The sequence below is a fragment of the Prionailurus viverrinus genome, chromosome D3 (genome assembly GCF_022837055.1).
Source record: "Prionailurus viverrinus isolate Anna chromosome D3, UM_Priviv_1.0, whole genome shotgun sequence".
NCBI classification, from domain to species: domain Eukaryota; kingdom Metazoa; phylum Chordata; class Mammalia; order Carnivora; family Felidae; genus Prionailurus; species Prionailurus viverrinus.
This window is the reverse complement of record NC_062572.1, coordinates 86898256-86913582: the sequence shown is the minus strand read 5'-3', so window position 1 is coordinate 86913582 and position 15327 is coordinate 86898256. Positions and strand designations below refer to the sequence as shown.

Sequence of the window (15327 nt, the reverse complement as noted above, 5' to 3'; positions counted from 1 at the left end):
CGTTTAAATCAGCTCTCTATCATCTAAAGTAAAACTCTTTTTTTATTCATTGTTACTTTCCTTCAGCATTCAAACCTGTAGTTGATTGAACCGAAACACACACTCAGAGTTTAAGTAGTTGAACAAGTTTCTCACAACAATCTTGAGGTTTCCTCTGTTCCAAAAGCTCTATGATTTTATCTAGTAAAAGAATCACATATGGAGTAATATATATTTCTGTATAGGTGTGAAAACGTAGAGCCATTTTACACCCATGCTGCATTGGCTTTATTTTTTCTCATTTATAAAGCTTTGTTAATTTAAAGTAGATATGTTCCCCGCTTAACGTCAAAAATACCATCTTTGACGATAAAACATTAAGCGTTTTTAAATATACGTATCACTGTGTAACCCAACTGAAAACCATGACTTCTCAAACACAGTTGCACAGACATGTGAAATTACTCGAATAAAAAGCATTAGGAAACTAACGTTATCAAGTCTGCACCGCCCACTAGTGGCAAGAGATGGTAAATGCATGTTCCTCGTAAAATTAAATTTAAAACGAATTCTCTCTTCAGTATTAGCTTTCTCAATCAAATTTAGAGCCATTAGAAAGGGCAAATACATGTGTACTGTAAACATAACATGATTATTGCGTCGTGAACTATTTTTCCTGCATAACATTCAATTACTGTCAAGAATCATACCTACAGACACCACCTTCAGTTAGGTACCTGTGAATATAAATACCATGGATCCATATATAAAGGCATGTGTGTGCACACACGCATACACTGTGTATGTACCTAAAGTCTGAACGAGAAACGAAGTCACTCTGACCACCTCACATGAGTCAACAAAGGAGGGGGAAACTTTATGTAGCTTGTTAGCTTTGTTTCACTCACCCTGCACTGCGGCTCTCCCTGAAATTACCTTTGATTAATAAGTGGTTTCTAAGCAGGAAATATTTGCTTAATAGTATGAGGAAAAAGCTCTCCCTCCCTTGAAATCTCAGTGGTCCACTGTGTGAATAGAGCTGACCATATCTGAACCTTGTGATGACACTGCCCCGTGGAAGTCAGAATGCCCGCGTAGGATTGAGAAATCAGGCGTATGCGGCCAGCTGAGGCTCCTCAAGCAATTTTAGCAAACTTAAGTCAACGACTCTAAACTTTACCACTTGCTGGAAGAAAATCTGAAGCAACATTCATGTGGGATTTCATAAACAAAGAGAAACACTGCTTACCACCTTTTTTTTTTTTTAACAACTGATAGAACAGCACTTTTGATTAAGGCACAATTACATAATTGATTTAGATAGCTTCTTCAGACAGCTGTTCAGCATGTATATGGTTTGTGTGTGTGTGTGTGTGTGTGTGTATACATAATATATGATGTTTAATACATATTATTAATATACATATAAATACACACACACACACAACTAAATGTTTACTCACTTAAAGAACTTGGCTTGCCATTATTTTGTCAGTATTTTTCTTTTCTTTGCTCATTATTCTGTCCCACTTACTTACCTGGAACGATGCTTTAGTACACAGAAGATATACAATTAATATTGTTTATACCATAAATATTAATAAATCAATGAAATGGGAAAGGTTTATGACAGCATTTTATTGATGAAAAAGCAAAGGCAAAGTATGAAGGCAAGTAGGCTGATTCTGAATTACTATAAAGTCAATATGAAAAGAACCTAAATGCACTTGAGATGAATGGATATCTTCAAAGTGCTTCATAAAAGAACAAGATAATATTGTTTATTGTAAGTGCCATGATATAATGGCTTCTTTAGCAGCGTCCCCTCACAAGTTCCTGGAATGGATAATTAATGCTGTCAGGCTGATCACTGAAAATATGTGTTATTTAGAACAAGATTTCTTTTTTCTTTTTGTTCAAAGTTTTGTTTAAATTCTAGCTAGTTAACATATAGGGTAATCTTGGTTTCAGGAGTCATATTTAGTGATTCATTACTTACACATATTACCCCATGCTCATCACCGGTGCCCTCCTTCACGCCCATCCCCCATCTAGCCCATCCCCCACCCACCTCCCTCCATCGGCCCTCAGTTTCCCCCAGAGTTAAGAGTCTCTTAGGGTTGGCTTCCCCCGTCTCTGTTTTCTTTCCCATATGTTCATCTGTTTAGAACAAGATTTCTTATGGGCTGAGTCTGACCGAGTTCACATGAGCATGTAAGTTCAAATACCCCTCTTATGGAGGAAATTCAATTTTTAAACCTTTCCTCTTTGTGGAGGTTTCTGCCCACTGGCTTACACATCTAAACCGAGAAAACTGTCAGTTTCATTTCTTTCCCAACACTGTTCGTCTCCATACCTCTTTCAGATTTTTTGGCTCTGAGTCTTTCAGTTCTTCATATTTCCATTTCCATACAGACAAAGCTGACTCCAGTCGTTCGATTTCTTTTTCCAAAGACGAGCGCTTTCTAAATAAAGAATTAAAAGCAAAACAGGCTTACAATTTAAAGACAAGCTTAGGAACACATTCGGTGTTTTTATTTCCTGTTTTCATTATTTTTATATTTGTATACGACCATTGTAATCACAGGAAAACTTTTCCAGCTTATTAACAATTACAAACATTGAATAAAACTTGGTTTAATTTTTTATTCTGTCAGTTAGCATTAGAGTAGGTTAAACATATTTAATTTGGCTTTGCCTGTATCAAAATATTTAACTTTCTGCCTGCTTTCTCCTATATTATTCACGCATTTGTCTCATTATCTCATTCATATTATTTCTCCTTGTATAGGAGGATATATATATATTTCTAATTTTAACATGGCTTCTATCCAGCTTGATATTGTGACTATACATGAATGAAGAATCCTTTGATATGACAGAGAATGACAAGGAGTCTACATAATAATTTAAGAAATCAATTATTTACTGGGGCTATAAAAATACTTTTTAAATATTTGCAATTTTGTTTAATGAAGCAATTTCACTGGGATCTTTATTTAAAATAATTGACATTAATTTCTCCATTTGTAGAACAAGCGACTCAGTTAGAATTGAAATCTGGTCCTTTAATATCTCAATTATCGATTTTTTGTATGCCCATATGTCTATCAGAGTGAGTCACTGAAAATAATTGTTTACTACGGGTCGTAATTAGCATATATTGACCTTTGCAGATGGACAATCCTCATTTGTGTGGTGCATTAGATTAGTGCTTAATAATGTTCAATCTCTTTTCTCTACTCCCATGGACAGAATTGCTTTCCTCAACCCTTGCTTCTAGTCTTTGACAATGGGATATTAGCAGATATGACAGACGCAGATGTTTGAAAAGAATTTGTGTGGTTGGGCTTCTTCTCTTATGCTTCAGCCATCACTGTGAAAAGAGTTTTCCCTCGGGAGTTGCTGTCCCCAAATAAAAACATAAAGCAGATCTGAGCCCAGCCTTACCACTGAGCCAAGCCCTGCTGGTCAAGTGGAGGTCAGCTGACCCCACCTTTTTTGTACCCATATGGCCAAAAAGAATAGTTGTTTTACGACACTGAAGAGTGTGTGTGTGTGTGTGTGTGTGTGTGTGTTTTGTTGTGTTTTGTTTTGTTTTGTTTGTTTTTTCTGCAGCAAAAGATAACTGACATAGAAAATGACACTTAAAGGGGGGGATGCTACAGTAACAAAAATGAAAAATATGTAGACTTAACTTCAGGACTAGATTGTGGGCAGAGGCTGGAAAAACGGTGATAAAACATAAGCAGCTGGAAAAATAGTGATATGTGTTATTTAGTAGTGAAAACACATGATGAAATCATCACTGCAGTGTTTTGGAAAATGGAAAATGTGAATGATATCACCAGTGGAATGCTAGTGGGCACCATGTGGCCGAGCCTTCAAACGTGTTTATACAATTTATACAATAAGAGGTTTTACCCTCTTATATTTTGGCTACAGCAATAAGTACATACCAATGCAGACTTACTGCTCCCAGTGGGGGTAGGAGAGATATGGATCATAACCAGTCTCCCCTGCTCCCCTGCAGAGTGCAGTCAATATCAGTCAGCCGTTAGTTGGCTCACAGACTCCAGCTAAGTAAAGTCTGAATGTTGTATACCACTGAGATTTTGTGGCTGTTAGTTACAACCTTATCGTAATTTTAATTCACCAATGCACACACTCGGGTCTAGTTCCATGATAATGTCACTAGAAGGATCTTAGAACATATTCACAGATCTAAAAGATGCACCCAGAATCAAAATTGAATGCCATTTACATAATTATGAGAAATATGAATCTTCCAGGAAGCAACACTATGAAAATAATTCAAAATAGAATTAGGTCATAAATAGTTTGATCCAATGAATGGATAAGCAGCTCATTAAAAAGTTATATAACTATATTTGCATGAACCAAGCCATGGAATTGAAGAGAACGTCTCAGAATTAGTTAGAGTTTAACCTCAGAAGACTCAGGTTGCAAAAACATCCTCACCGTTAATAAGACTATAATTTTAAATCTCTTAATAACAGCAAATATATAAAATTAACCAACAAAAGGACTCAATATAAAAGTCTAGGTCCTATGAACACTGCCTATGAATGTCTACAGATCCAGATTAACAACCTCAGCCCAAAATCCTGACAGAAAAGCAGACCCAGCCAGCTAAGGACACCCAAGTTATTTATCAAAATATTATATTCTCAAAAATTTTCAGTAGAATAATATAAAAATTTACTTGAAAATTTGAGAAAAGTCTACATTTTAAATTTTATGAATTCAAAATCATACATGTTCAGATCACTGTCAGTTTTTAACATTACACTTTAATAAATCAAATGCTAACATGAGCAGAAAAAGCTCACATTAACACAAAAATGATTCATTATTACTACTGAATAAATGTCGATCTTCAAAAATGCCACCAAAAATATTGGGGTAAATATTCCTTTAAGGTTTTTATAAGAGGTTCAAAAAGAGCATTTCAAACTACATATTAATTGAACATTTCATCTTAGTTACAGTGAAACATAGATGCATTCTAAAGATATGATTATATCTAGATTACATCTAGACTTATAACAAGTAGTCAAAGCCAGTTCATGAAATAAAAATAATATAATTTTCCCAAGTATATTAAAATGAAAATTCCTATTACCTTATTTAAGACAAATTAGTAACATTTAAAATGTAGTATTATTTATCTCTTTAAGTATGCATCTTAAATACAGTAATTTATATTTATGGCTTACTGAAATAAAATTATGCATTTTTATTATGTAAAATGGTACCATTTAGTCAGGGAAGGCAGCAGACTGGCAATTCATAGAAACTTACTTAATGATAATGTGATACTTGGATATTTTTAATATGCATTCATCAAAAAATATTTTGTGACTCAATGCAAGCAAAGTTGAAGGACATATGGACATTGTACACTTAAATTTATGCAGCAGAGGGCACCCTTTAAATTCTTAATTTCTGGCCGAATCAATTTATTCTATATTTTAGAGAGATTTTCAAAATTGATTAATTATACAGTTAAATTTCTAATTGAAATTTAAACTATCGGCATGCCATTTGAACTACAGGAAGGCAAAGAAAAATCCTAATTTACTCTAAAAGATACTGCATATTTTATGCACAAATTCTTCTAAAAATAATAAGATAAAGCTCAGCAAAAATGTAGTATCTTATATACGATGATATAAACTTTTAAAAATCTAACTGCTAAAATATATAAAAGTTGCAGAACTAAAAGATATTGTGTGAACCAAGAAGATTTTTATGGAAAGATATGATATTTCTATGCAATATTTTCATATTTTGTTAACTATATCACAATCCTATAATAATTGGGCATACAACTTGAACATATATATAGAAAACAAGATTAACCAAAATATTTTTCAAGGGTGAAAATTCCTGAAACATTAATATTTGGGAATAAATATTAATCATTTTTGAACTGTGTGAAATTTCATTGTAAAATATGTGGTAAGTATTTTCCTAAAGGTCTGCTAACGTGAAGTGTTTCGGCCAGGCAAAAATAATTAACCTGTAATAACATCTAGAAACCAGTTTTTCTATTAATCCAAAATGTAGAGTTAGTATCCACTATAAATAATTTTAAAATGTTTTAAAATATGCTTTTAATCAGCAACATATTTTCCATTTTGTGATTCTACTCCCAAGTGTTTATAATTATATCCTGGAGCATTTTTAGCACCTTTTAGCAAATATCCATACATAATTTAAGTAGAAAAGAAATGAATTAAAAAAAATTTTTTTAATGTTTATTCATTTTTGAGAGACAGAGCACGAACAGGGGAAGGGCAGCGAGAGAGAGAGACACACACAGAATCCAAAACAGGCTCCAGGCTCCAAGCTGTCAGCACAGAGCCCGACGCGGGGCTCGAACCCACAAACTGGGAGATCATGACCTGAGCCGAAGTTGGACACTCAACCGACTGAGCCACCCAGGTGCCTCAGGAAAGAAATGAATTTAAAAAATACTGTAGGGGCACCTGAGTGGCTCCATCCGTTAAGCGTCTGATGAAGATGAAGCCACAGCAATCTTCCCACCAGCATGTCATTGAGGCCACCAGTTAGGCACAGACAACCAGCATGACCTCAATACCATCAACTCCAGGTGTGGGACAGTTTCACCAGAGAGCAGAGACCACTGCTGCCTCTGGGATCAAGACATAGTTACTGCCGCAGCCTCCTCCCTCATCAGGATGGATTCCGGGCACTTGCTTCTTGGAGCATTAGCTTCTGCTAAAAAGTCTAGGTGGCTACATCTGAAAAGCTGTTCCTATGTCGAGTGTCTGTGCCTTAATGACAAGGGAGACTCAAGTTGAGACTTACTAGCAATGTTGCAGTCTCTGCAGAGAAGTAGACTCAATTTCCTTCAGCAAGGAAATACCCAAACACAAAAGGTACTATAGAGTAAAAAACAAACAAACAAACAAACAAACAAACAAACAAAAAACAGGTGCAAAAGTAGAGAAAAATTAACTTGAAATGGATTAAATATAAGACTGAAAATGTTAAACTCCTAGAAGAAAGCATAAGGAAAAAACTCCTGGATAATGGTATTGGCAACAAGTTTTTGGATTTGACACCAAATGCATATAAAACAAAAGCAAAAATAAGTGGCAGTATATCAAGCTAAAAAGCTTCTGCACAGTCAAAGAAACAATCAACAAAATTAAAAGGCAACCTATGGAATGGAGGAAATATTTGGGAACCATATATTTGACCACGGGTTAATATCCAAAATACACAAGGAACTCAAACAACTCAACAGCAAAAACCAACCAACCAAACAACAACAAAAACCAAACCAAAGCAAACCAAACAATTAAAAAATGGGCAAAGGACCTGAGTAGACAGTTTTCCAAAGAAGACATACAAATGGCCAAGCATCTGTGCAGGTGCTTAAATCAGTAATCATTAGTGAAAAGCAAACCATAACGTCAGTGAGATAACACCTCAACCCTTTAGAATGGCTATTATCAAAAAGACAAGCGATAACCAGGATTGGTAAGAGTGTAGTTGAAATGATATTGTTGGGGTGCAGTGTAAATTGGCGTAGCCCCTATGGACAAAGGTATGCAAGTTCCTCAAAAAATTAAAAATAGAACTAGCATTATAATCTAGCAATCCCACTTCTAGGTAGATTTAGCTCAAGGAAAGGAAAGAAGTATCTCAAAGCGACATCTGTACCTTCATGTTCATTGCAGCAATATTCACAAAAGCCAAGATATAGAAGCAACTGTCCATCTACAAACGGACATGGAACATGTGAGATGTGCGCGCGCGCGCGCGTGTGTGTGTGTACATATGTAGGACATTAGGCTAAATGAAATAAGCCACCACAGAAAGACAAATACTATATCATCTCATTTATATGCAGAATCTTAAAAAGTTGAACTCATAGTAACAGAGAGTGCAATGGTGAATGCCGGGAGCTGGGAAGTGGGGATAGTTAGGAGACGTCAATCAAAACTTTCAGTTAAGGAATGAGTAAGTTCTGGGAATCGAATGTACAGCATGAAGACTGTAGTTAACAATATCATGTTGTATATGTGAAATGTGCTAAGACCTCATAAGAGGTCTCACCACACACAAAAATTAGTAACAGTGTTAAGTGATGGATGTGTTAATTAGCTTCATTGTGGTGATCATTTCACAGCGTATAGTAGTACATCACGTGTGCTTGTTGGGATGAGCACAGGGTGACATATAGAATTGCTGAATCACTATACTGCATAGCTGCACTGATAGAACACTCTATGGTAACTGACTAGAATTAAAATAAGAACTTAAAAAAAACCAGTAAAACGCCATCACTCTGTACAACTTAAATACACACAAATTTTGTTTCTCAGTTATACTTCAATACAGCTAGAAAAATAAATACATATGTATAAATAAAGGAATACACACCACAAATTTGTGTTTTAAAAAGGCAAATGTGTTTACTGTATATGCCATTAGTAATAGTAAATAAATAAGTAGGCCTGACTGTCTAATCTTTAACAATATTACATTAAATAACATTAACCAGACTTGCATGACAATTTGTTCATTGTGTTCATTCAGGCATCTATGTAATCCCGCTAAGATTTTCAGTCTCACTTTATTGAGAAAAAAACCACACAATTTAATGAAGCAAAGCAAAATAATTGAAGCATACTACTTTTCTTATATAGAAAATAAACTAAGAAATAAAATTGAGAAGGAGGATTGATTATAGCTCAGCTTAAATAACGCAGAGCATTTGCTAAGGGATACAGGTGCCCTCTGCAGTATAATTTGGGAATTGGCTCTAAACATTAAACTATTTTAGAGCTCATGGTCTCCCTTACTTAAGATTGCCGAAGTTCCTCTCCCGAAAGGTCTAGGTACACCTAGCTCGGTAAAAGGATTAGGTTCCTGTCTGTACCTCAAATTTTCTATCTGGGAAGAGTTTAAGAGATCAAAAAATGTACAAATTCTCAACACACGAGAAGGTTCCAGATACTGGATCATTATTTTCATAAAAGCGAACGGTACTCAGAGTACAAATAATAGAAGAAAGTTTCTTGCTTTTGATAAGGAGGTTCTCCATAGTGAGAGTGGTGGAAATGATCCCCTGAGTTCTCTTGGCAGATTCCTGTGCTCTAGTCAGGGGAATTTTCCCACTAGCTGGGAACATAGACAAAATTACATTCACAAGTTCTCCACGCCAGCCATCCACTTGCTGAGATTCCAGGAGGCAGAATTTTAAAAGTTAGATAGATTTATAGCAACAGTATATACTATGTCCTTGGGAAACATTCTCTTGTGATAGAAAAAAGGCTTTGCGATCGCCTCATGCGGACTTCATGCTAATGTTGATTCATGGACACATAACGCCCACGGGATTGTTTACTAAAGAGACAAAGTAGAATCAGAGGTCCCCTTTCCCCCTTATTTTCTGGCCTGTCTATGGCTTATATATTCAAGTTGTGGAGAACCGAAGAGTTTATGTACTAGAGAGATGGTTAACTTATTCCAAGGAAGTCAGATATATATGTTTGTGTATGTGTGTGTGAGTCGGAGTGTAGCAATACTCGTGTGTATCATTAAAACCGGCCCCTCGGGGAGTTTACATGTAGGAAACAGCTGTTTCGTATGGTCTGTACTACATTATGTCAGTAAAGTAACATTGTGAGTGGGTGTGAGAGAAGTCTATAACCACTAACAAGTTAAATCCTCCAGGAAATAAAACACAGAGATTAGAGCTTGACTGAGACTTAGCTCCAGATAAAATTAATGTTAATAGGGGGCCGTGCCTAAAATTTAATTCGGTTTTTTTCTCCTTTCTACTAATGTTGATTACGTCTATTAGGAATTTATACTTGATGGTAGAATAAGAAGTTTTTATTATACACTCAGGTATATTATTACCGTCGATTGTATCATGATTGTATTATAACAATCTCTTCATATGGTAAGTTGTAGACAAAGCATCTGGAAAAGGGTATTAGTGGTGGGAATAAATTTCAGAGGGACTAATGAGAAACTTCTGGCTGACAGAAAAAGAATGGCAGATAAAGGGCTTATAGTATCTGTGAAATATTTGTGTGTGAGTAGTCACTATTCCAATCCATTTAAACCGGGAAAATTGAAAATTGAAAATTATATAATGTATAGAATTCTATTCATACTTATTTTTTTCCATTTTTTCTGCCCATTAAGAGTCTTATAACTAAAGAGATGGAAAAATACTTATTTTCAGACTTTGGGACCACATTTTAAAGTGTATCAAATATTCCACACAATGCTAATAATTGCCTAAAGTGATCATGAAGGAATAACAACAACAAAAACATCATACCGAGTAACCCGCACTAATAGTCACTTTCCCAGACATTATCTGTGCTTGATCCTCACAAGAAATTAGTGAAGGCAGGGGGTGCCTGGGTGGCTCAGTCAGTTGAGCATCTGACGTCAGCTCAGGTCATGATCTCACGGTTCATGGGTTCGAGCCCCGTGTTGGGCTCCGTGCTGCCATCTCAGAGCCTGGAGTCTGCTTCGGATTCTGTGTCTCCCTCTCTCTCTACCCTCTCCTGCTCATGCTCTGTCTCTCTTTCTCTCAAAAATAAATAAAAACATTAAAGGAAAAAAAAGAAATCAGTGAATACAGAAGTGATGCTAACTGACTTTTGGGACAAGGTCATTAAAATGCCATATATTTCTGTGCTCTTTAAAAAAAATGTTTACATTTATTTATTTTTGAGAGACAGAGCACAAGTGGGGAAGGGGCAGAGAGAGAAGGAGACACAGAATCTGAAGCGGGGTCCAGGCTCTGAGCTGTCAGCACAGAGCCCGACCTGGGGCTCGAACTCACAGACCATGAGATCATGACCTGAGCCGAAGTCAGATGCTTAACCGACTGAGTCACCCAGGCGCCCCTCTCTGTGCTCTTAAAATGTCCACTTTCAACCAAGCCACGTGGATAGGGCACCTGCAGGTGTTTCACGTAAGACCCCAGGGGAGAACCAAAGTCAGCCACCAGATGCGAGCATGAGAGAGGAGGCTTCACATGATTCTGGCCCCCAACAATTCAGTCATCTCCAGCCTTGAACCATCCCGGCTGCAGTCTCATGTAGTGACAGATGAGTTGTCCACACAAAACCATGCTCTAGCTTCATGAACAGAATATATGGTGATTGTTGTTTCAACACTAACCATTTTGTGGGAAGGTTTGTCATGAAACAATAGATAACTGCGACATAGGCACGATGATCCATCTACTTACAAAGGAGACAACAGCACACTCTCAGCTAACCCAGTATCATGTCGCTGAATATATCAGATCCAAGGCGAAAACCAGATCATTTAATTTCAAGTCTAGTGCTCTTTGCTCTATACCGCTAACAGTCAATGAATAAAGCATCCTTTTTCTGCAATCAGTAACTCTCAAATTTTGAGTCGTCCCTTATAAATATCAGTATATTTTTCATTTTTATTGACTAGCTGAAGTCTACTAATGCTGTAAAAATTAGAAAGTACACTGGCTGTTTTAGCCATGTACATTAACAACTCAAACATAATTAAGGCGAATCTGCCAGAGATGATGAAAACAAGATGATGAAAAAAGAATGATAAAAACTAAAAACTAACAAGCCAAAAAATGACTTGCTTTGTCATTGTTTCTGGAAATTTTCTCTGATCCTTTCTTGTCTTTGTCATATTTGGTCTCCCCTCTACACTCAAAGAGTTCTCTTTAATATTTCTTGCAGGGCTGGTTTGGTGGTCACAAAATCCTTTAGTTTTTGTCCGGGAAACTCTTTATCTCTTCTATTCTGAATGATAGACTTGCTGGATAGAGTGAACTTGGCTGCAGATTCTTCCCATTTCAGCACTTTTGAAAATCTCATGCCACTCTCTCCTGGCCTGCCAAGCTTGTTGAGAAAACTCCAGCCAGCTTTATGGGTTTTCCCTTGTAAGTTAAGGACTTATTTTGTTTTGCTGTAAGATTTTCTCCTTATCACTATATTTTGCAAATTTAATTACAGAATGTCTTGGTTTTGGGCTGCTTTTGTTGATTTTGAAGGGAGTTCTCTGTGCCTCCTGGATCTGGATGCCTGTTTCCTTACCCAGATTAGGGAAGTTTTCTGTTATTATTTTTTGAAATAAATTTTCTTCTCCCTTTTCTCTCTCTTCTTCCTCGTCTCCTATAATATGTTATTACTTTTGATGGAGTCACTGAGTTCCCTAAGTCTATTCTCATGTTGCATAATTTGTCTTCCTCTCCTTTTTCAGCTTCATCATTTTCTACTATTTTGTCTTCTAGGTGACTAATTTGTTCCTCTGATTTTTCCAGCCTGCTGTTCATTTCATCAAGCCTGTTTCTGATCTCATTTATTTCACTCTCCATCTCTAATTCTCTTGTAACACTTTTCTCTGTTGTAAGGGTCTTAAGCCGTTTATGGCTATTAATACCTATCTATTAATAATTACTTTGAATGTAAACAGATTAAATGCTCTATTCAAAAACACAGGTGTCAGAATATATAAAAACACAAGATCCATCTATATGCCGTCTATAAAAGACTCTTTTTTGACCTAGAGACACCTGCAGATTGATAGTGAGGGGAGGGAGAAACATCTATCATGCAAATGAATGTCAAAAGAAACAGTAGTAATTCTTATATCAGACAAACTAGACTTTTTTGTTCTTGTATTGTTTTTATTATGCTTTGGTGTCAGGGTTGACCTAGTATCATGGAATGATTTTGAATGTATTCCCTCTATTCCATTATTTGTAAGATTTTGATAAAGGTTGTCATTAAATTTATTTAACGTTTGGCAGAATTTACCAATGAAACCATGTGGTCTTGGGCTCTTCTATGCTGGGAGATTTTTGATTCCCAGTTCAACTTTCATTCTTGTTATTGGTCTAAGATGATTTCCTACTTCTTGGATTCAAGATTCGTGATTCAATCTTGTGCATTTTTAGGAATTATCTTTTTTTTTTGAATTTTGCTTATGGTAATCTGTTCGCACAGTCTATATCTCTGTAGTTATCTGTTGTGATATTTTCTCTTCCATTTCTTATTTTGGTTTTTGAGTGTTCTCTTTTTTTTTCTTAATGTTAAAGCATTGCCAATTTCATTTATTTTTTTAGAAAAATTGCTCATTACTTTCAGTGTTCTGTTGTTTACTCTGGTCTCTATTTTATTTATTTCTGATTTTTCTTTGTTATTTCCTTCTTTCACTAAATTTCAGCTAAGTTTCTTCTTTTACTAGTTCCTTGGGGTATAATATTAAGTTGTTTATTTGAAATTTTTAAAAAATTAATTAATTTATTTTGAGAGAGAGGGAGAGAGGCACAGTGTGAGTGGGGGAAGGGTACAGAGAGAGGGAGAGAGAGGTAGAGAGAGAATCCCAAGCAGGCTTCACACGGTCAGCACAGAGACCAATGCAGGGTGCAAACTCATGAACCATGAGATCATGACCTGAGCCGAAATCAAGGATTTGGTGCTTAACCTACTGAGCCACCCAGGTGTCCCTGAACTTTTTTCCTTAATACAGGCATTTATAGCATAAGTCACATTCTAACATCTATTTTTGCAACCCATAGGTTCTGGAATATTGTATTTTCTTTTTCTCATGTTTTGAGGTATATTTTGATTTGCTGTTTGATTTCCTATTTGGCCCAATGCCTGTGCAGTAGTGTGTTGTTTAATATTTATATATTAACTATTTAATATTTTTAAAAGTTCAAAAAATATACAAATATCAAACTCATATTTTAAATATTAGTACTTAATGACTAATTTTGCATAAAATACATTATCAAATGGCCAGTTTGGTAGACTTAATTTTAATAAGTTTGAAAATCAGACTTGGTTAATGGGGGACAATGATTAGCACTTACTCTCTTTCTTTCCATAAAACCTTTTGGAACTCATCCAGATGTACCTGCAAAGCTGAAATTTCAGGCACTTTATTCTTCAAAGGCAGGTTTATTGCTTGTGGTCTTAATGCAGATTTCAGTGTACCGTTTTCAGAAACATTTTTTAATGAATCAGGACAGTTAAGATTGAGTTTCATCTCTTCATTTAATTTTAACTGGTCAATATTCAAACCTTCTTCCTGAAAAAAAAAATAAAGCAGTTATTGTTAAATTTTTACATCTAGTGTAGAAAAATCATAAAGAAAACATAGTTTTGGAAGGAAACAAATCTTATGATTCAGCATCAAATTCCTCTTTTCATTTCTTTATCAGTCTCTAAAGAGGTATACGACTGAACTTTAACTAGCATTCCTCAAGCCTTCTTTTTCCCTTCTATGTTCTACCATCTGATAAAATATATTTCAGTCTTTGCAAATTGTTCATTTACAATGTAACCTAGGTTACATCTACCATAAATCCCATATATCACAGAAAGGCTTAAAGGTTCAGATAGAACTATAGAAGAGCAAGATATGTTTTATATTTTTAGAGATGGAATTAAATAGAAAGGGGTAACAATATAAACTGATGCTATTTAAGGAGATAAAATGAATAACTCAGGTTTCTGGAAAACCACAACCAATGAGTGTGTCATTTTCCTTTTCCTCTCCATTACTGTATAGGGCATTCAAATGTGCACATAATCTCTGGTTCCTCTGTTTTTCTTACCTTATTATCCGGGTTCTCCTTTGTAGGAAATTCTCTTTTTACCGGACACTCTCTGATAGACTCCCACGTTTGTGAACCAAGGTGAAATGGGTCTCTCTGTGCAGAAGGCACTTCCATGAAAGTAGGATGCTTCAGGTCTTGGGTAGTTTCTAATACCTCCTTTTGATGTGGCAAACTCTGCTTCTTCTTCAGTGCACTCAATTCTTTCATCGTCATCTCCAATTTTATTCTGAGCTGTCTTCCTTCCTCCCTAGCGCTGTTCCTTTCGGCCCGAACCTTGCTCCATTTTTCTCTCCAATTGGCAGTGCAGTCTGACCACCACCTCATGGTCTTCTCCATCTGGGCAGCTCTGGCCTTGACTTCTTCAAGTTCCCTCAGGCGAAGCTCTTCGCAAATATTCCACTCACTGGTGTTACAGGAGTGAGCGCAGAAGTTGTGAGCGGCACGTGATTGCAGTCCCTGATGTGGCAAACAGGAAGGACAAGTGTCCTTGGGGGATGAAGCAGGTGCTAACATGTCACAAGGTGGTTTAACTGATGGCTCCCGCATCTGGAAGATGTGTGTTTCCTCAATTAACCGATGAATGGAATCTAAATTCATATTTATCTTTTCAGGTCTAAGAGAAGACAGAAAACATAATTAACATTTGAATTGCCCTTGCAATTACAAGAGCAAGATGGACATTTAAAAAAGAA

General features: G+C 36.0%; 1 protein-coding gene across 11 annotated transcripts in view; it reads right to left on the bottom strand.

The window, feature by feature from the left end:
* CCDC102B (coiled-coil domain containing 102B) overlaps window positions 1-15327 on the bottom strand; it is a 305511-nt gene that overhangs the window by 180850 nt on the left and 109334 nt on the right. For all 11 annotated transcript variants that reach the window (XM_047828878.1, XM_047828886.1, XM_047828877.1 and 8 more), the window contains 3 exons: window positions 14633-15248; window positions 13886-14103; window positions 2336-2444 (listed from right to left, as the gene is read on the bottom strand). In XM_047828878.1, the coding sequence (XP_047684834.1) occupies window positions 2336-2444; window positions 13886-14103; window positions 14633-15232 (927 nt within the window). In that variant the 5' untranslated portion in view covers window positions 15233-15248. The remainder of the gene's footprint in view (window positions 1-2335; window positions 2445-13885; window positions 14104-14632; window positions 15249-15327) is intronic.